Genomic DNA, 23,179 nt, shown 5'->3' on the forward strand with positions numbered 1-23,179 from the left:
AGTTTCAGGCTACTGTTCAATAATAAGTAAAAAGTTACTACAGAAACAAAAAACAAAAAACAAAACAAAAAAAAACCCAAAAAACCCCAAAAACAAAAAAACAACCAAAAAAACACACAAAAAAAACCAAAAAAAAAACCAAAAAAAAAAAACAAAACCCACACAAAAAAAAACCCCACCTATTTTAGCATTAAAACTTCCTTTCTTAGAAAGATTTAATCTTATGGGGCAGTAGTAAGAAAATTTTAAATGCCAAAGGTGCTTAAGTAGCTGCAAAAAGCCACCACCAACAAAACCGTCTTACATGATGGCTCATGCAAGGTCTCCATGTACACTTAAAAAAAAAAAAAATCATTTAAAGAGTAACACATGATGTCAAAGCCCAGAATCTAGGATTTCAAGAACCACAACCCATTTCTGCTCCTCCTGGTGCTAAGTTTTCATCACTTTACACACATTTGAATCACAAATACTTGCATACCTTGCTGCTGCACAAGAGAAAGTGTTAGATGGCATAAGCAGAGCCCCTTTAGAAAGTCTGATGGCAGAAAGCTTCTAACTAAAGCTTACAAATCCCGATTTTTTAGGAAGGCTCCTACATGATCATCTCTCCTAGAGAACGGGAAACAGTGCTCTTAAAAAAAGATAAAAATTTTGCTCTTCCTCAAAATGTGCTGTAACTCAAAACACACACACCCACCAGTCCATGCCCTGCTAGAAGGGATCTTTCAGTCACTTACTCCTCAGCGTAGCCCATGCACAGAAACTGCTACAGACGGCTTGGTCAGGTCTTTGCAAGACCACTGAAGCCAGCAGAAGCCAATATCTCTGTCTGTAAGCTGGAACAAGTGGGTTGTGATGGCTTCCAGCAGAGCCCCCTGTTTGACTGCTGCTCCCTCTCCATGAAGAAGAGGGAAAAACACACACAGTCAGGCTCCCAAGCTACCTGCTGGACCACAACCCCTGAGAGGAGATGGTGAGTCTTATCCAAAGGCTCTTCTCCTTTGGAACAATCACCAGAAAGAGGTGAAAAATGAGGCACACGCACAGGGCAGCTGCCGGGGAACTTCTGGTCCATGTATTGAATTCCTTGTGTGCCCTTCCATTGGTCCCAAAAAATCTTCCTGAGGCAAAGGAATGTACAAGTGGAATGTAGGCAGAGCTCTGAGAGGAGCCAGGGATCAGAAAGTAGGAGGAACATCCAAACTGACAGAAAACTGCAAATGCTACAAAGAAGAAAGTGACTAACCTGCTCTAGGAAAATTCCCCTCTCAAGGACACAAAGCTGAAGCCAAGGTGATTTGACTGAAGAGCGTGAAACCAAGCTTTAAATAGACTGCTTGCATCACATATGACAGGCCACAAAATAAATACTTTGGCTACCAATAAGGTCTGTAGTGAAGTCTGAGGGATGGGAACAACATAAAAAACTGAAAGGCAAATCACAGGCTCAACTGCTTTATCGGGCTTTTAGCACAACTTGATTTGAGCTTAGGAAAAAGAGTCAGCCCTTCTGGCTATACTCAGAGTGAGAAAATGTGAAGGGAGAACAAAGCAAAATGGCTGAAAGTAACTTTAATGCAGGCACGTCAAAGAAAATAAGGATATGTGTCCTGAATGGCAAATGCTGAAATTACTAAGCTGTGGTTTATTGTAGACATGGCTGTTTAACCAAGGTAAGCTTTATAAAAATACAGGTTATCTTTTAATTGATCAACAGATACAAGTGGAAAAAACAGGCCATGTTTGGAACTTGCAGACCTGTCATTCAGGATCTTTCTTAAAGACCTTAAGAAGGAGTTGCAATGCACTCAGATTGTCTATTTTCTCCAACTAAATCAGATGGTCTAATAAAAGAAACTACCACCTCCTATAATTTATGCCTTGTAGAAAGTACTGATATAGGGATGTATGGCTCCACATGATATATTTCACAGCAAATGGAACAGCTCTTCTCAGTAACAAGAATACCCATGAGATCATCAGACTTGCAATGTCTTCCAAAGTCAGCCTAAGTCATTACAAGGAAACTGAAATTCCGGATATCTAACAACAAAGTCCAGCATAATAAATCTAAGAATGAACATTTCATTTGACACACTATGCAGCCACACACCTGCTAATATCAATATCTAAACTCTAAATCCATATGCAATTTACTCTTCATGACACCTACAACAGTCAGTCAGGAGAAGACACACTGCCATTAAGAAAGTAACCATTTCAAATTTCAATTACACTATCACAGGAAGTAAAAAACAGAGTCACCTTTTTTTTTTTCCCCAGAGAAAACACACTGAAATAAGGCAACTGTTATTACTACTGAGAACCAAAAACCAAAGTTGTGTCCTACCTCCAGCATGACAACTGTCATAGCTTTTCCAATAACCTTTATTTTAGTCTTTGTTCCTTCAATTTTTATTCTTTTAATTTCTTGTTTTAATATAAAACTACTTGCTATTTTAAGGTGAAATTTGAATTCTCTGTAATTCCTTCTAATAGACAAACTCAGACAGCTAAATTTAACTGATTATTACTTGTTCAGAATACAGAAATCTATTAAGTGATGTTATAACCCAAATAACGTCTTGTGGAGTCTGCTTTTGTTGTAGAACTTTACATAAGAAAGAAAAAAACCCTAACATTATTATTTATTAGTATTATTTCAACCAAGCTGCAGAACAAACTTAAAGTAAGGAGGAAAGGGTTACTGTCTCACTTCACACTAAACTATTTAGTCATTCTTAACCAACAACGATATCAATGGCAGGTAAGAATATTCTCACTATGTTAGAACATCTGCACAGTGGTGAGAGAATACATTTCCACAGTGGACCAGAGCAGTAATGCATCTTCCCTTATATATATGAATCTTTATAACACTATGAAACTTGAAATACTCTTTTCTAAATGGACATATTTGTCAATGTTGTCTCTTCTGGTGGATGCATTTAGCAAAACTAAGTGTTCTTAACAACTGTTCAAGTTTTATTAAAATGGGATCTCTTGTACCATTTACACAAAGACTACGTTGTTCTTTATTTCATTTCTAGTTTCTGAAGAATGGTCTTGAAAGATTAGAGTGCAATAAAGGCATGAGGGTCTGCAGATATTCTACACATCACCCTCACAGTTTAAGCTGCACTTTGGAAACCTCATAGCAGTCAGGAAATATTGACAATATTACATAATATTAATCAAAGAAAGAATTCACTTTGGAATGCCTTTGTAAAATTATTTCTATTTTTATATCTCAAGAATTACTGCTGCACTCAATTTAACAACTCATTACTACCACAAAAGTAAAATGAACGTGTGAGGTTAACAGCTATAGCTATTAGGTATAACCTAACCAGCGTTATACTGCATAATTTATCTACTTTCTTCAAGAATAATATTCAGAAAAAGGGAATTACTACTAAGATCTCTATAAATAGTGCAGAAAGCCTGGGGCAAGTGTGTGGGATAATAGTAAAGATGAGAGACAGGAAAATGGGAGTGCACCAAGAGTTTATTTATAAATATCTGGGAACTCATTGCTTGGCATCATGTAATATCTACACAGTCTCACACTGATCTAACTTTTAGACTGTGGCTCTATATTTAAGAACATAAAAACTAAGAATGAGCACACTAGACTTCTGACACTCTTCCCCAAAATGAATGTAGCTCTTTCCCAGTTGAAACTGTTTCAAGACTGTCACTACAGGGATAAGATTTCTAGAGTTTGTTCGCTGTACAAGCATTTAAGTTTGTTCCCTGTACAAGTATTTTTCTGATCCAGTGTTGGCAGAACTTCACTGTGGTTGAAATGACAGCAATCATTGCTAAAAGAATCACCTTAACCATTATATGCACATCTAATTTTATCTTCAGCCTTACTTGTGCAACCATCCCAAGTCAGGCTTTGATGTTCTTCTGCCTCTCCAAGAGCACTATATCCAGGTGGCAGCCTCAAGCACATATTTCTTTCTGGATGGAACTCCCTAAGTCCAGTTCAGTTTTAGATATTGTCCCTAGGTCTCACTCCTCTTTCCTTCTATCTCACATTAACATATCCAGCACCCCATTGCCTCTCCATAAGGTACTGAACAGCTGGAAAAAAGCAATTTCACTTTCTCTAACCTCCTGTTAGCAGAAGGCCACAGTCTACTCTGGTAACAACAAAGGTGTCTTGTGGGCTGAACCACAGTGCCATGAATGGGGACAACTGGGGGATTTTGTTCACAATCACAACACTAATTGAAAGCAAAACGCTAATATGGCAACAGCTGAGTTTACTTGCATGAGAATTTTCTCCTTGTTGCTTGTCCATTTCTGGTTTTAATGCTGTTTTGTTTATGTAGCAGAAGATGTCTCTTCGAAAACTGAAGAATCTTGAATGCTTATTAAGAGATTTCCTGGAGATGAAGAGCTCATATGCCTGAATACTTGTGGGGTTTGGCATCCCTATTTGTTTGCCTTTTAAACAGACCAGTAGTTGTATGAAATAGAATCTTTCCACAAAGCTTGCCTTTTTGTCCTTCAGATAAAGCAAGTCACATAAAACCCAGGACTTTCTGAGGCTCTTCAAATTATGTCTTAAGATACCACATCAAGTCTGATCCATATGTGTATAGAGCAACAAACCAATGAGCCTGACTGAATTACATTAATGAAATTATATTTTGCATTTAAAGACCTTTGAAAAAGAAGTGACTCTAATATGGACAGCTTTATTTCTATTCATCTCACTAAATTTTGTTCTCGTAAATTTCAATAATCCTACTCTGTAGTTGGCAATCCAATGACAGAGTTTTTTTAAGCCTTTTAGTAATACCCCGTATACTTTGAGCAGTCTGGTGTCGCAGCACCCTCTTCTTCCCAAAGCAGAATTAATTCTTGCAGATGAGAAGGGTTGTTTGTGTCACATATTTTATGGGTAGCTGTAATTCTTCTTCAAAGAACTTCTTTCCAGCACTGCTGGCATAAAACAAGCCTGCAGTTTCCACAAGAAATCTTTTCAGCTTACATTCTTCTCCTTATGGCAGCAGGTAAAAAGTACAAAAATACAACAGAGAAAATACAAGAAAACGGTACATTAGTACTTTCTGTTATAACCTCACCCTTCATACTGGGTATAAATTCAGAGGCTGTAGCTTTAGTCCTCAGGTGTGCTAAGCTCCCGACTCAGCTCACATCAATACTGCATCAGTGTCTCAGGTGCCTGTCTGCAAACATTGGACAGCAATACTTTTTCTTTCTGCTTCTATCTTGTTCTTTTTAGATGCTGAGGTTTTAAAAAGAGCTGTCCTTCACTGTTTTGGCATACTTTTTCTTTCTGCTTCTATCTTGTTCTTTTTAGATGCTGAGGTTTTAAAAAGAGCTGTCCTTCACTGTTTTGGCACAGCAGAGTCCTCAGCTGAAGGTTTTTTGGTGCAACACTGATCACTACAAGCAGGAGTCATGCCTGAGAGAACATTATCTTGTTTGTCTCAAAAAGTAGAATGACACGGTTTTAAAGCAGTGACATACTTGAAAGATTATACAAAAGCCACTAAGTCAATGCTATGGCATTTTCTCCATGCATACACTAGAGAAGCCACTGAATAAAAACATCTTCAAGAACCATACTTGTTGCCTTTCTTGTTTGGGCTTGTCCCTATTTCTTTTATTATCCAGAAACTGTCCAACAATTTATATAAACAGCAGTGGTTTGGGCACAAAGGTTATGATTGCTACAGAAAAAAAAAAAAAAAAAAAAAAAAGAAGTATCTTCAGTTTACAGATGTCACCTTCTTCCTGAGTTAAGAAGAGTGAGGCTTTTCTGAACTTTAGCATTGTTGTGGCAGGTCATGTGTCTCTTCAAATTCTCGCTCTGAGCAACTGGAAGCAGATATTATCCTGAAAGTATTTCTTTTGAGATAAACAAATCAAGAATAATAAAGATCAGAAAGAGGAAAAATGGAGACTCATGCCCAAATTCCAATTTTTTCGTTTAAATCAAGGACTGACTGAGTGCACAGCCAGGCTGTGAATCCATCTTCAGCCAGTATAAATTACTGGTTTGTATAGTCTGAGCCTCCAGGATAAACAGACAATTCTTAAACAATTCATACACAAGCCAGTCTTCCAGGCTTTTCTGAAGCCATTACCTTGTCCTGAGTCTACCTACCACCACCTCAGAATATGTACACCTACAACACAGGCATCCAGCACTGTCAGCCATCAAATGGCATTGAACAAAGTTATTTCACCCACTAACAACAGAGACAAATTTATCCTCAGAGGTATGGATTGAAGGTGCTGCTTAGATGCTGGCTGCAGAGTAGGATTCTTCTTGGGCATTTTCATAATGAAAACTCTTCATTGTTAACTTCTGAAAATTCAAACAAAGCTTCCTCTACTCTTGCTCTTAAATCAAAAGGGAGTGACTTTCTTGTGAAGGAAGTGAGAAAGCTAAGAACAGGATAGAAATTTTTAAGAAAAAAATCAAACCTTACAGTATAGGAAAGTATATCCTGAAGTATATATAAAGTATATACTGCTCAGTCTGTTCTCCATTGCTAACTGTTTGTTAATCCTGACATTAGAGAGAGCATGGAGACATAACCTGTGGATCTGAAGAACAGGGAGGGCGTCCCAACTTGCCATCCACGTACCAATAGATCTGCTTAAACCCCCTGGGAAACTCATCTTCATGGCTTTCAAAGTTTAGGGATTCAGCAGGCCAAACTACTGGATAAGTTTCACAGGCAAATGATAGTGGCATGATCATAATAAATTACAGTAGAAAGGATTCAACTATGAGACAGAGGAATTTTGGTTTGCTATCAACCTCCAAGTCCCTGGGCTACAGATACTGTCAAAGCCCTCCTGCTTGAAGCCCCCTTGGTTGAGAAATCAGCACAAGCACTGCCTTGCAAATGATGGGTCACAGAAAGCAGCTTTGTTATTACAGCTACATCATGGTGTTGTATTCTCACAGGGAAAAGAGTCTCTTTGGGTGTTTATAAGAGACTGGAAGGCCTTGAAGGCTACACCATATTAGCAAGTAATGATCTTACTAGAAACTGAACATTTTGGTTATTCACTGTTGCCGTGGGCTGAGTAGAAATTAAAAAGGGTGTGAGTATCCCTCTAGAAAGGTTTTGGAGCAGAGGTTGGGCAGCCCGCAGGGAGAAAACCTGGGAGAGGCACAGCGTGGGGTGCACGCCTGGGTGGATCCGTGCTGCTCGCTAATGAAGTGCCTCTGCTAAGAAAGCCAAGCCCCAGGATGAGAGGTGCAGCCAACACCGGCACCGGAGCACGTGTGTTCATAGAAAAGCTCAGAGCAAGGACTGTGCCTACCCATAAAACCCAAACCAACAGCAACAAAAAAAGGCCTAGCAAGAAGTTAACACCCATGAGTCCTGGCTTCTTTTGCTAAAAAAGCAAAAGGTTGTAAACATCAGAGAAGTGAATGCAGCATTTAATCTGTTATCTATATATTACCTTCTCCTCAGTAACTTTTAGGCTTTTCCACCACACTGATCCTGCAATGTCAACCTTCACTTCTCTGTTTATCCAGACTGCAATCCCTGATTTGTAAAGGCATTACTACAGCACAAAGCAAAGAAACATAACACTAATCCATACTACTTTTTTTTTTTTGGTGGTAAAAGAAAACAGAGAATATCAAGTCAAATGGGCCTGCTTGACATTACAGAAAAACCAAACAGCAAAACATTAGACCAAACAACAATAATCCATACTACTTTTTTTTTTTTTCTGGTGGTAAAAGAAAACAGAGAATATCAAGTCAAATGGGCCTGCTTGACATTACAGAAAAACCAAACAGCAAAACATTAGACCAAAACTTCACCTCACCTCAAGACAAGTGCCTGGGAATATCCCACATCATTTTTACATGAATAAAATTTGGTTTTTTCTAACAACATTTATGTTTCCAATTAGCCACTGTATCTCTTCAGCTTCCAACACAGCACAGTCAAGTGCTTCTGTACCTTTCCACTTTTCAGGGCTTAGGCTTCCTCTTTTAGCACTTTTAAGTCTGTAACAAAATGCATTTCCAGCCTGCCTCACACTGGTGCTCCAAGACGAGGAGGCAGCCCCGCTCCCACTGCTGGAGACCACCAGCAGCAAAAGGTAAAAGGCCTTTTCAGCAGTAAAAATACACTCAGCCATCCATGGGCACAACCAGACTGCCTCTTTTCCCCTAAAAATAAAAAATTCTCCAAAAGCAGCCCACCTAATTAATTAGAAAGAATTAACAGAGAGCATACATTGCCAATTTAACAATCGATTTTCCACCACTTGTTATTTTCTGAGTTTTACTTGAGGGATGACATGTGCATTTTGTCCTTTCAAAAAGTCTGGCTTTTTATTATGATTAAGCACTGAAACATAGCATATTTACAGCTAAATTTATTGTCATATTCAGTCTGGAATTGGCCATTTGGCTGACTAAGTTGCACCACACGAAGGCACCGTGACATGTACTATTAAGAAATGAGAAATGGCAGATGGGCATTTCCAAAGAACCATCAGCTTTGCAAATGGCAATGCTACAGCTGAATATCATCTGCTAAAAATAGTTATCAAAGGTGAGGATCCAGGCTTAACTTCCTCCCTGAACATGCTGGAGCATTTCCTCCCACTTTAGGAAGAAGTTTGCCATTTCCACCAACACACTACTCCATAAAATAATTTTAGTAATAGCATTGGCCAAGATATTTCTCTCAATTTGAACCTTCGTTTGCTCTGGTGTGCCCAAACCACTGCTTTTCATTTGGCTCTGGATTGTCAGAACAAGCAGCCCACACACATGTATCCAAAACTACACCTAGACTAAAAACTAAAGGACATCTAAATGGAATTTAAATTGAACAAAAAAATGAATGAAAATGTAATTTAAATTTTTTTTTTAATATTCCCATATCAGAATAAGTAAGATGTTGCTTGATATGAATGGTGTTATATTATGCAGTAGTCTGCTATTCCAGCTCCATGGAGAATCCTTTTCCAAGTCCAGGGACCCTCAAGTTGCTTCACAGGGCATCACACCACTGCACTTCCTCTGGAGTCTCGTTGGCTTCTTTTCTGCCTTTATTGACTGCTATTCATTGAGCTCCAGGTGGCTTCCCATGGCAAGGCCTCCTTCTGGTAGTGACTGCCACCCTAACTGTCCCCCTTAGCAAGTGAAAAAGGATGTAGTACTTCACTCAAACAAGCAAACAAGGAAGGAGGTCTTGCACCCCAATTAAATATAAATTTGAAAGGAGAAGCCTTTAAAATGTGAAATCCTTGGCCTGTATGACATGTCCCTCTGTTTCCATAAGGACTGCCACAGTTCAAGAAGCAAAGGTAGCACCTGGCCAGTTGGAGATTAAGCAGTTCTCCATCCATTTTGAGGAGAATTTTCTTGAGGTGCAAGGAAACAAAGAAGAAAACACAGTATTTCACCTACATAAAGTTTGGGATCAGAACTTAAAATCCAGCCTTCTAGGCTTGAAGAAAAAACTAAAGCAGAAAGCATTCTTGTTCTAATCACTGATCATGAGGACAACGGAAGAATTATGTTGTGACCGAAAGCTTCACTCTCAGGTGCCAACAGTGCTCTCAAATTCATTTTCACAGTTTCACACTTTTCTGTAATTCTAATAAAGTTTTTAACCCTGAAGAGGAGACTTCCAAACAATGCAATACTATACTTAAAGTACTGCTGAATGCTACTGAATGTAACATATTTAGATGGCTAACTCTTCAAGACCATGGTTATATCTTCTTCATGTACTTTTGCTGAGAATACTATTTGTACTCCAAAAATTGCTTACCCTAAATAAAATACCTAAGGAATACAATGGAATATGATCTGTTACTATCTGTGTGCTGAGTAAAGGGCATTGCAAAAAAGCAATCTGTTACTCACAAGAACTAAGAGACAGTCAGAGTTGTCTCTGAACGACACAGTAACCTTGAAAATTTATAGAATAAGAATGCAATTGTTAAGAGAATTGCAGACATTTTAGAAAGGCCAGACCAGTTTCATGAAGAAGATGAAAACAAAACTGGAACAGAGAGGGGTGAGAATTCTCTGCTACATATTCAAGCTGATTTTTTAAATGAAATGTTTATCTGTACTTGAAAATCATGCAAATAATGACAGCAGCAATGTGGGAGATCTGTATTAATGTATAAATTAATTTTCAACTGTTTTCAATATTAATTACACTATATACTTAATATAAGACATTTCAAACCTGTTTTTCTATTTTACATTGAGCCTTTATTATAATTCTGAGGAAGAAGGCTATCTTCAGCAGCAGATATACCAGTTACAGATCAGTTTTGCTCACAATAAAGAAAACAACCTCAGGGGATTGTTGATTTGGCTTTGCCCTATTTTTGGTTATTCTTTAAAATTACCTTTTAAATATGCTTACTATCTAAGAGTAGCAAAAGTGTTTCTTAAAATACTTGTATACTGTGAAATGGAAGAATGGATGCAGCATTTCTGTAACATTAAAATATTTCTATACAAGTTGCACAGACACAGAAACATGTCACACCCCCAAAAATAAGACATCTAAACAAGGCAAAGCTATAAGGAAAGCAATGGAGTAATTTTCCAGCAAAAGGAGAGTTAATACTTTAAACATCCACGACTCCTAATCTATTTTTTATCAATTATTCCAAGACCTCAACAGAACCTACTTAAACACTGAGATGATAGAGCAGTACAGGTGGGTTGCTAACTTTAAAAATGTACATTTATTACCCAGGGAACCAGCAATAAGAGCATCATTTTTACAGAAAAGTAAGGCTGGAAGTGCTCTCATGAAGTCCATTCCACTGCCCCAGGGCAAAATCAACCATACATAAACCATTCCTGACAGATATTTGTCTAACTTGTTCTTAAAAACCTTCAGTGACAGAGGCTTTGCAACCTCCCTAGGCAATCGGCCGCAGTCCTTAACTATCCTTACCATTAGAAAGATTTTCCTAATGTCTAACCTCAAACTCTCCACTACAGTAAACCTGACTGTTACTTTGTGCTCTATCCCCAGCAGAAATGGAAAACAGTTTCTATTACTTTACTCTTTACATGAAATTTCCATATATTTTTTAATGGTTATCGCATCTTCCCTCACTCTCCCATTCCCTAAGTGCATAATGGCCAACTAGGTCATAAGCAAGCTGCTGGAGCAATTTATCTGGTCCCCCAAGTAGTCCCCTCAAGGAGCTTCCCTATTCTGGCACTGCCACCCCTGTACCAAAGACGTCTCCACCCAAAACACAGGCAGTTAAGCAAAACAGGATGCAGGGAGAGAAGCCAAACTGGATGACAGTCTCTGAGATTGTCTTCCTGCAAAAAAAGGTACCACACAAACCAGCAGAAACCACTGTGGAAGAAATGTGAAATGGGGAAAGGTACTCACCCCAGAGAAGGGCAGATGAAGAGAGGAAGGGTTGAGTCTAGAAGAAAGGGAGAGAGGCTCTTATAGAACCTGGAAATAGGTTGCACTTAGTTGTCTGGAAGTGGGAAAAGTCTGGAAATAAAGGTGAAGGAAAGCAGTGAAAAGCAGGAAGATTACCAGAAGAGCAGGGAATTTGGAAGTGAAACCAAATGTACAAATGGGGAGGGATGAAGGAGCCTCAATACAGAGAGAGGGGATGCTGGCACTAATGGGAGAAGAGGCAAAGAGAGGTTGGGACAACATGAAACACAGGAAGAAACGCAGCATAAGTCCTGTGTGCTAGGAAATACAGCACAGAGGTGGGGACACTGGAGAAGCTCCACCAAGTTATGTTTCTATGAGCATGACGATCTTCTAACACATGAACTCTCTTTCTCTGCTACAGCAGGGCCTGTGGGAGTGCCAGCCAAGCTGAGGAGCTGCTCCTTGGTCTCTCTGGATATGGCCCAAGGTCAAGCTTCGGCGACAATGACTTTCAACATAAGGCTGCAAGGGATTATGGAAAGATGTGAGGGTGCCATCACTTTCACAGGGAAAGGTGTGAGGGAGAAGATATGCAGCTATGACAGAATGAGATCAGGAGATGACAGGGAAAGTCAGTGCTAGATTGAAGGGCAGCAGCCCACTGCACAGAGCAACCTCTTCCTATTTATTCTGGTTTCCATAGTGCCAGAACTAATAATCCCTCCAGCACTGCTGAGGGTCACAGGGCAGGAATGCCTCTGAGTCAGCCCAGGTCTGACAGAGCTTGTGCTGAGATGGAGTTAATAAAATCCTGATGAACCTAGGCTGACCTTGCAAGGTCAGGAGGCTTCATACACTGATTCCTAATCCATCCCACAGTGTTCCCATTATCCTTTGATCATCCTGGATGTCTCTGTGCCACACACTCCCCAGTGATGGAGGCCAGACTTCAGAACCACACTGTTCTCCTAAACAAGCACTTAAAACACACACTAGTGAAGAAAGTGGCTGATTTTAAAAACAGACCTTGGCTGTCCAGAATTGCCACCGCTGTTATCCCAGCACTGGCATGGCACATGGGAATGGCCAGTGCAGAAGGTGCAGAACTTCGTGTGCAAGCGAGAAGGTCCTTTTGACCGTCACACCAAAGCAGTGCTGTGTCACAGCCACATCTTGTCATGCAGCTCAGCGCATCAGACATGCTCTGACACAAATCTGCGCTGCTTCTGGGAACCAAGGGAAAAGACCCTCAGAAAGCTTGAGAGTTACTGCTCCAGCCTGAAAAATGACCCTTTTTGCAGTTCCCAAGGGTCATGTTGTCTAGACCTCTGGCCATTCATTCTGCTCTTCTCTGGACGCCTACAAGAGGCCCACAGAGCACTGCTCAGAGCAGAAATAGTACATCAGCCACACAAATGCCAGGTAGAGTGGAAAAAATATTTTGCAGGCAGACCCTTGTCCATATATTCTAGCACAATATTCATGGCATAGAATTGTTGATTCATAGCCATTTTCTGAATTCTTGCAACTGCCCATCTGTTTTCTGCAGAGCTGGTGTCTCACCAGTTATTCTACATTTTGATTTGCACAGCTGATTATTCCTGTTGAACCACAATTTAGAACTTGTTCTTGATGAATTGCATCATATTTATTTCAGATCAGTTCTCCAATATATCACGTTAATTTTGAATTCTAATCCTGTGCTCAGAGGGTTTACATCCTCCCCCTGGTTGGTGTCATCTGGAAATTTTGCATGCAGATTCTATCATCTAAATCATTAATTAAAATATTGAATATTTTCTGGCAATCCAGGGCAGAATCCCATTTGACAGATCCTTCTGGTTTGACTGTGAATCACTAGTAATTATTCTGAGAAGAGCTCTCCAGCCAACTGTGTACCCACCTTGTAGCCCATTGTGCCACCTTGTTTATGAGAAGCTGAAAAGACTTCCAAAAATTAAAATATATCTCTGCATACAGGAAAATTAGGCTCCACTGACAAGGTACCTTCTGGGGAAAATAAATCCATGCAAATTCATTTATAATATTATTATCTACAGGCTAATTATTAAAAAATGCAGTTGACTATTTGATTCAAACTTTTTTCCCCGAGAATAGAAGATAAGCTAGCTACTCCAATGGGGATAGAGAAGGACCCACAAGACTTTGGGTCTCTGGGTCCATAAAGAGCAGATTTTTTGAACCTAAACTTTCACAGATTTTTTGACCCTAAACTGTCCTCCAAATGTTCTCCAGTGTAGCCACTAATTGTTCAGAGATTGCTTCAGCTATTTCACCCTATTTAAAGAGATAATTTAATAAACTCCATCTTGTTCTAAAACACCCATTATCCTATCTCATTAGTTTATAATCCGTTCTTTTCCTGCTCTAGCAGGAATTCTTACCTTTGTCAAGGTCGCAGTTCTTTTCCTGCCACTTGATTACAGTTCACCCTTTTAGGCAAAGAACTACACAAAAACTTACATGAACTACTCAATCCTCTCTGTACCATCAGATCATTTTTTAACTGACATTTTGTAACTCCCTGTCAACTAGTAGCTCAGAAACTTGGTTTTCCTCTTATTACTACTGAGAATGCAGTATGTTTCTTGTCATCATACCCTTTTTTAGTTGTACCTTGTTCTGTGAACTGGCCTACCTGATTTGACCCTTGCATTTTTCTCATCTTTTACACTCAACTCCAGTAACATATTGAGTTTCCACTTTATGTATGAGTTCTCAATTATCAGATCATATAATTTTGTCTCTTCTTACCCTTTTTTACTGGAATGCCTTTCATCTGGGCTTTTTTTACTCTTTATTTTGACTTTGAAAGAAAAAGTTATTTCCTTTTAAAATGGCCAGAATTTCTTAGGTTTGTATCCCAGGAAACATTACCTATCAGTTCTGTGAGCCCAATGCAGTATACTTTCTTGCATACTATTGCTTTTATTTTCAAATTCTCTCCTCTCATCTTCTGAAGAATGACAGGCTCACTCTTTCCTGATTGCTACCACTCAAATTACATTTTACTATCATAGGCTCAGCCATCTCTTTCCTGATCAAGCCTAGGAGCACTTCCACTGCTCTTTCTGCGTTCTGTAATCCTGAACCTGTTATACTCACATGATCTACTGAATTTAGTATTTAGCCCGTAAACTGAAAACATTCTAAATGTTTGCTATTGTTTGGTAATGCATGATAAAATGACTGGGTGAACCCATCTCTTGGGACAAGAGCCATCTGCATAACAGGGAATCTTTGGCATCAGTGCCAGTAAAATGAGCATACAGACAGGATCTCCTAGCCATAACTGCAAAATATCTCCAAAATATGGCCAAAATATCTCCTAGCCATAACTGCAAATCTTTTCAGGTAACAGCAAATCGCAAAGTGGAAAGGAGGTGTAGGAAATACTCTGACCATGGCTGCACAGAGGCACTGTCCTCCCAGGCTTCTTTTGCCAGCACTCTGGTCAGCTGTAAACTGAAATTATTACTCTGGTTGTTGCAATAGCTGCAATCACTTAGCATGTCTAGATTCAGTGTTGACACCACACACGCTTCAGATATCAAAGCTTTTTTGTACAAATTAGCTCCCTTCTCATGTGGCCGTGACCCCTCTGCTGCTAGCAGATATTGTTCTCTCCTGCAGCTAAACTGGCACTCCAACAAAACAAAAGGAGCACTACAGCAAGGATCAGAGGAGCAACCATAAGCGCCTGCCATTACATTGTTATCGCAACTCTTAATTAGCATAACACAGTCCAATGGATTTCTCTGACAAACACATACCTACCCACTGTTTATTATTGCTGACTACATGATATAAATCGAATAAAGAACAAGAAAGATCTCCAAAAAGTAAATACAGATATCAATTTAATACAAGTTGGAAGTTTTCTCCTCCTACAAAGGAAATATAATTCAACCCATTTCTTCAACAAGTCTCCTGAACGTTTGGTGCCCCTTAATGTTTAATAATTCTTTAGTACAGCAGCCAAGATTTGAATATGTGTATCAACATCTTTACCTAAGGGCAATTCCAAAGGCGTATAAGAATTTCTTACAGGAGACCAAGCAATCTTAATGCCATTAAGTCTCCAGAATAGGTCTGAATCTGCTGGGTTGCACCACTGTCTGACTGTTGTCCTGGGCTTCCAGGGACCCCAGTTTCATCTCTCTGAATTTTATGCAGTTCTGCTTGCCAGGTGTTTCCCATCCAGCAGCAATCATGAAACCTCAGCTTTCCAACACACCCCTTCCCAAGCATCCTGGACACAGTGCCAACTTCTGGGAGCTAAGGGGTAGCAGACACAGTGGCAGGAGAGTGAAAAACTGGACAGAAGACAATATAGTAATGAAAGGGTGTTAGAAGTAATAGAGTTTCCAGCAAAGGAGAGAGCCAAGTTAATGAAGAGAGCAGATATCCTCACAGTTGGGGATTTTGGTGAAAAGAAAAAGAGTGACAAAAACTCCTAGGAAAGAGCTGAGGACTGGCAGAGAGCAGCAAGGACAAGAACAGCAGTAGGGAGCTTTAGGAGCGTGCTGCTGGCTAGACAGAGGAAGGTTGTCCCAGACTTCACCTCTCCCATTAGCATTGGAGCACATGTGGAGGAGAGCTTCCTGTTTCCTCTCCTTCAGGACACAGAAACCAGGCTGTAAATCAAAGCAAGGCAACAGAGACAGTTCAGAGCTGCACCACCGCTTCAAATCACTGTGCTGGTGCATACAGCTGGATACAGAATCACACCCCACTGCAGCCAAAACTCCTTCTAAAGGCAAACATTTTATATAAGAAAAATAAATGTCTCACACATCACTAGTTTACACTGTGATACTAATCCCTTATCTGGACATACTAAAACAAGAGCAATATCCAGTTGATTTTCTATGCATTTTTTGCTGCATCTTATCTGGCTGGCAGACATGGAAACAAAGGAGCAGGATCTGCTCATCCTCTTTTCCTCCTCCCACCTCTCAAATCAGAAACCATCCCATACAAGCAAAGCACTAAATGAACTCCAGCAGACTTTACACTAGAGGGAGCTTTCCTCAGAAAGTCACACCACCGCGGCATCCTCTTTCTCATTACATTATTTTTAATCCATCTACAGAGAAATACACCGGACTGAGGTGAAACAGTTCCCATTGAAACCCTCCAGTTTAGCCAGTTCAAGCACTGCAGCAGGCCAGTGGTGCAGAGGGGGGAGTACAAAGAGAGGGTGCCTGGCAAGTTCTGCCCAGAGATGTGCTCCAGCAGGCAAGATAAGGCTCAATACTGACATGTTGCTGAGAAGCCTCATGTCCATTCTGCAGCCTCACCAAACTCCTGTGCTGAGCACGAGAGCAACTTTACAGACTACATTTTATACTGACCCAAGAGACCACTCATGGTTAAGCTGTTAATGAGTACTTTAACGAGGAAAGCTGAGATAAACTTTCCCCAAGGCTCGTGGCCATCCATTTCTGAAGGCAGAAACATGGATAACTGTGCTCCTCACTGCTGATACAAGTGTTAAACTGGTCTTCAAGTGAATTGTTTTAAAATACTATTTAAGCTGAAAGTTTGAACACTGAATGTAGACAGTCAGGACCTATTCATTTTCTAAACTCCAGTAAATCATCCCAAGAATATGAGTGGAACTAGAGCAGAAATCCTTACCTGTGAAAGCATTTGTGGCCTGAAAACCAGCTTCCTGCATACTGCTCTTCCAGAGAAGCTTGAGATTCCCGTCTCAACCTGTCCTTACTGGAGACAACTGCTGAGCTTGTTGCTGTCAAGTCACTTCCATCTTAGCTTGTCAGAGTCCATTTCTCTTTCCATTCCTGTATCTGGCACCATCCAGTTCCCACCTGTTCCCAGGTCTTTCGATGTGTAAGCAGAAGGGGTCTGCACTGAACCTAAGCAGAAGTGTTGAACAGTCCCATCAACCAGCCAGCCAGAGGATTTGTGCCATGATGAATGTGAAAATGAAGCAAATCTCCTGTCAAGACTTCCCTTCCCTTTTACAATTAAGTTCTAATCCTCTGTTCATCCAGCACCATTTTTTCAGGTCTCAGCCAATGGTGATGTTCAATTGTCTCTCCTCTCTTGTGTTTCTCTCCCCTCAGGCACGCTCACTGAGAAATTAAAAAAGAAGAGATTATGTTTCCTGATGACCTGTAGCAACACTAAAATTAACAGACTCCAGGGAACAAAAACCCAAAATACATTATCAGGGATTGATTGTACACATTAAAGGAGATCTTCAGAAGGCAAATCTTGCGATTTTGCTGAGATGCAAAGTGTGACCACACAGCTCTTTGAAGTGCAAAGAGGAACAGTGCTGAGGGTGTCATATGCATCTCTGAGAACATGATATGATTTACATTTCAAAAGCCATATTTAGCAGAGATGGGGGCAGCAATACAATAACAAAATTGCAGTTAAAAGAGAAAAGGAAAAATACTCAAGGCTCTCAAGTCTGGTCTATTCAAAACCACAATGAAACTATTAGCATTTCATATAGCTGCTTCCCTCCTTTTCTGGAGCAGGAAAAGAGAGAGCTGTGTGGCAACACTATATATGCCATTCTTACAGCCTTCTCTGGTTAAAAACCTCTGCATTTCTTCCTGTTGATTACCAAACTTTGTATGTCTTGCTGTAGATTATCTTTTAAAAATCTCAGTTGTAACACAGATGATACAATTCAGATGCCTTCAGACATTCAATGAGGTTGGTTAAAAACACCCACAGGCTACACAGGCAGAAAGGTGGTTACAATTTACTTGATACTGCTACTTCTATATAGCATAGATACAGCTCACTGAAAACTACAGCTTGTTCCAGGTCCAGCTTTTCAAAACTAGGATAAAATTACTTTAATGGGGTGAAGGCAAACAGCAGACAGGCACATGTTCAAGGAGAAGATTATTTTAGAAAACAAGGAAGAAAGAAAAGAGGACTTGGAGAAGAACCCACTCACTCCCCAGCCATCCTGTTCCTCCTGTAATGATGCTCGGCCCATTATGCTCAGTGGCACAAGCAGGTTGAAAGTATATCTGTGATGATCTTATGACCTACTAATGGATTGTAGATGATGAGCCCAGCCAGAGCTTGCAGTACTGGATTGGACCCAAGGTCCACCTGCTGGAGCAGCCCATGTCAGAGTAGGGCAGTCCCAGCAGCCGCTGCTTTGCAGAACAGTGCAAGAGCCAGCTCAGGGAGCAGGTGGCAATAAATAACACACTGCTTGCTCCCCAGCCCCACATCACCCTTCACCCTGACCTGCAAGATCTGGAGATGAGCTTATATGTGAAGCACAAGTTTGAATATCCCAAAGAGTCCAAAACTGCAGAGAAGCTTCTCAGGCTCCTTGGGGTACAGTCAGCCAGGCCTCGAGGGCTTCATTAGGGATCCACCTTGGGTGAGGGACAAAAAGCATCTCTCCTTAAGTGTGCCACTGAAACCAAGTGAGCCTGACACCTGATGAATGTCATTTTCCTTGCAACACATTGAATGAAAGCTAGCTGCTAGCAAAGATGAATCTCAGTGGTATTGCTTTTCCCCCCGATTTTGTAATGCCACTGTTACTGAAGAACACATGTTTTTGTCTCAACACCCAGCACAGGAATGACTGATTTGTTACTTGTATTCAAATCCAGTCATTGGCATTCAGATCAAATAAGGTTACAGGACAGATTTTAAATGTTTTCCCCATTTCTTACCTAAACATCTCAACCTAATAGACAAGAAAGTAGAAATTAAGGAAGACAGAAAAAAATTATGTGTAGTATCTTTTATCAGAAAACACTGCATAAAAAACTTTAGAATAGTGTTTTAAAAGCCATTATTCCTGAATATTATATAGGTCCTTGAGATACTTTTTCAACCCTTTGAAGTGCTCTATGCAACTAATAACAATTTCATATGAGGCTATTTTCTTCTAAAATATATATAACTGAGCAAGTATAATATACATACACAGCAGCATAGCGTTCTTTTTGGGTCTTAACATTGTGCTAATTATTCTATAATGATTATAGGTGGATGCTGCACTCATTTCCCAAGCCAATATACATACACAGCAGCATAATTAGTACAATGTCTTAACATTGTGCTAATTATTCTATAATGATTATAGGTGGATGCTGCACTCATTTCCCAAGCTTTCTCTCTAGAGGCCTGAGTTTTCTCTATATTTATAAGAGGAGGTCCATATTTGCCCTTACAGTCTTATAACTTTTGATTTTGGTTTCTAAATGCAAAATTTTGATGTTTCTATTTTTCAAAATTTTCATTTCACACCTTAGAAATGCTCAAGAGATGTGCAGTAATACGTTAGCATCCAGGGAAATTCTCCTTTTTTTATTTCTATATATAATAACTTCTAATTTATATATATATATGTATGCATATATATAAAAATAAACTTCTAATTCTTAAAAGAATAAAGTATTTTCACTTTACTGAAAATTAATATTTTATTAAAAGAGTAACTGTTCTCCACATCTTCAACAGTTCTGCTAAACCAGTTAAGAACCCAGTAGTGCTGAAGAAACTCTACAACTCAGGCACTTTCAGTAACCTCTGCTTCTTCATATACAAAGATGTAATTTTAACAACATTACAAGATACTGAAATATTTCAAGAGTTCATTCAGACCTTAATATTTAAAGGATAGTACACTGCATCAGGTTTAAGTCCTTCCTTAAGGACTCATGTGAAAGCAGATGCTGGTATCTCTTGATTGCCCTAAGTGAGCGTTTCCCGTACTGCCAAAGTGCTCTTCTCCCATGGCAGGTAACAAACTCAGAGGTGGCTGGCAGGATGGAAGGAACTGGAGCAGGATGTTGGGGCAAGCCTGTGCAGTGCTCAGCACTTGATGGGCCTTGTCACAATTCAAAACCAAGTTCAGTACTTATAAAATGCTTCTCCCATACAGATGTGTGGCCTATTTGATGATCCTTTTCATCAGGCAGACTTTAATCAGTCACATCGGCACGATACCAGGTTTCTCAGATTACAAATGCATCCAGGTGAAGGTGACAAAGCAGCCCAAATGATACCACAGCAAATAAGGAAAACTGAAAATTCCAATTAAAACAGCATGTACAGCCACAACCTTTCTATTTTCCAGAAAATTTTCCACTAAAGCTGAGCTTATGTTTAAAGGAAGGAAGTTTATGTTTGTTTCCCAACACACTGGCATGTTTGCATGCATGGAAAGGGTCAGGACCTCTGCTGACACATTTCAGTATGGCTTAGCCAACTCCAGTGGAGCCATGTGTTTATCCTTTTCTACCAGAGTGGTGCAGAAATGCTAAACTAACCTGCTTAAGGGCCCAGAAAGTGAAAACACAATCTCAAAAGAGAAAATAAACAATACTGAGAGAACTATAATAAGGCGTGATCTTTGATGTAACATTTTTGCAACCTGCAGAGACCCCAGTGGGAACTGATTAGACGGCAAGAGAAAACATGGACTAGAAAGAATAGAGATTTTCTCTTTGCTCCATCTGTTGCTTTCTTTCCAATAGCAACGAGAACTCTGCTTCCACTTCTGCTTTCATTCACCTATTCTGCAGTGTTATATGAGTCTCAGAAGCAAAGCAGAGCAAACCATTGTGCTGTATAAATATGTAGCTGTGCTGTAAGGATTTCTGGATACTATGCACTTACACAATTGGATATCTAGAAGGAAAATCAAATTCATTTGTTTTCATGCTCTCCGCTTTTCTCAGATTTGGTCCTGAGAAAGACACCACCATCTAAACCTCACATGAATTGCAAATAGAAAGTATTCTGACTATTTAGCACCTTATGTGTCTTACATTCTCATGGTATATTTAGCTAGTAAACATGTTATTCCCCTTTTCTAAACATTCCAAGATGCAAAAGGGTCACAGTAAAAAAGAATGTGAGGGAGAAAAGTAAGCAAAGAATATAATTAAATTCTGCACTAATATCTACATTTTATGAAGTATTATGCAACCATCAGCCAGGGCAAGACTGGAGGAACTTGCTCTGAAAGAAGAAGTGAAATATTGCTTTTTCCAAGACTGATATTTCTGTAACATCTTGAAAAACTCAAAAGCACTGGCTGACATGTAAATACTGCAAACTGGGGTTTTTTTTTCTGTTTGGAGAGGGGATTTTTCCATTTCCTTTCATAAGAAAACATAAAGTCTGCTTCTCTGGCTCATGCTTTGGTTCCCACAAAGGCTTGAAGAACTCACTCAGTATGTTGCCAGAAGAGCTACATCCATAGGAAACACTTCCTGTGATAGCCCTTGGCTTCCTTTGGGATGCTAAAGGACAGCATTTCACTAAATGTGTACAACACATTTCCTAACAGGAATATCTGTACAAGGAGCCCACGCATTCACATTTTTAAGAAAGTTACTGGACAACTTGTGAGCAGCGCTTTAAATTAAATTGATCAAGGGAGGACTCATGCTTGGATCCCTTGCTCTCAGGTGAACGAGTGTAAAAGGGGAGAGAGCTGGAGCTAGCCTGCCCTGCTCTCACTGTGGTCCCTGCAGAAGGAGGGTGCGGCAGGGGCAGAGCCCAGCGGAGCTCGGATGCTGCCGGCACCGCCTGCTCCATGGATGAAAGGAGGACAGAAGCACGGCGGGCTGAGCTGGCAGCACGACTCCAGCTCAATGGGAGATGGAAGCACATCTCCAAGGAAAAAAGTCTTCTGACTGAAACCAACACCAGTACTGAACTATCAGCATGCTTAAACACTTTGCTGAAATAAGGCCTATACTTCCCATAGGCTAAGGCAGCACAGACTTGGATATTTTTCTAAGAAGTTTCCAGGCAGAAAAACACTTCCAACATTTTTTTTGTTTAACTGGGTTTTTCAGAATATCTTTTAAAGTTTGCTAAAGCCATTTAAAATGAAGCTCTTGTGCACCCATATAGCTCACCTCTCCAGCTCCTTTTGGATTTACCAAGTTTTCCAGGCTTTGTTTTTCCTTCTAGAAAAGCAATTTCTAGAAGGAAAGAGATTCTAAACTAGAACCTCTTCAGAGATTCTAAACTAGATAAATTAATAGCAACCAATTATACCTGATCTTTTTCAGTGGTGAGGCCTGCATTTTACTGTGTGATCCTCATTTATTTTATTTTACTTACTTCTATCTATAATTTGTCTCCCTTCCAAGACAGCATTGCACCAGTGCTAAATAAATCGTGCTTCTTGGAAAATACTGTGATCCATAACTCAAAGACCACTTAAAAAACTCAAAGCAACTTTCACAGGAGACCATACACAAATCAAGCAGAAAACCAGATGTTTGAAATATGTTTATCCAAGCACATCTTTCTCTCTCACACACAGACATGCACACATATAATTTGTTTTTACTTTCATTCTTCAATATTTGCATAGGTCAGTTGGGACTTTTTAAACAGCTGCTGTATTTTACTTTTTTGGTGCATTTCAGCAACATACAAAATGAGTTTGTATGTTAAATTATGTTATACACATTTGTTTTCCTACAGATATTATCAGATACTCTTAAGCTTGTCAAGGAATTGTGTCCAAGCTTTTTCTTACTTTTTTCTTACAGCACTCCCTAAGCTGGGGAAAATGGAGAACAAGCAAAGCAAGGTGGTATTTTTTTATTAGCAGAGGCAGGAAACAGGTCTTGAGAAAAGGGCTTATGGCCAAACCCCAGCAGTGTTTTTCCTAGCCTGTTAAGAAAGTGTTCTATAAAGCAAAATATATCCCAAACACCAGCACACACTGCAAAAAACATTGCAGA

The 23,179-nt window shown here is 39.8% G+C and overlaps 1 protein-coding gene across 2 annotated transcripts in view; it reads right to left on the bottom strand.

Moving 5' to 3' along the window:
- LDLRAD4 (low density lipoprotein receptor class A domain containing 4) overlaps positions 1-23,179 on the bottom strand; it is a 239,314-nt gene that overhangs the window by 163,982 nt on the left and 52,153 nt on the right. For both annotated transcript variants that reach the window (XR_005952259.1, XM_041399420.1), the window contains exon 2: positions 17,088-17,545. Coding sequence is in view for 1 of the 2 variants with exons in the window: in XM_041399420.1 (XP_041255354.1) it covers positions 17,088-17,127 (40 nt within the window). In the remaining variant the exon portion in view is untranslated. The remainder of the gene's footprint in view (positions 1-17,087; positions 17,546-23,179) is intronic.

Source organism: Onychostruthus taczanowskii, unplaced genomic scaffold (assembly GCF_017590055.1).
Source record: "Onychostruthus taczanowskii isolate IOZ18803 unplaced genomic scaffold, ASM1759005v1 scaffold16, whole genome shotgun sequence".
Taxonomy (NCBI): Eukaryota; Metazoa; Chordata; class Aves; order Passeriformes; family Passeridae; genus Onychostruthus; species Onychostruthus taczanowskii.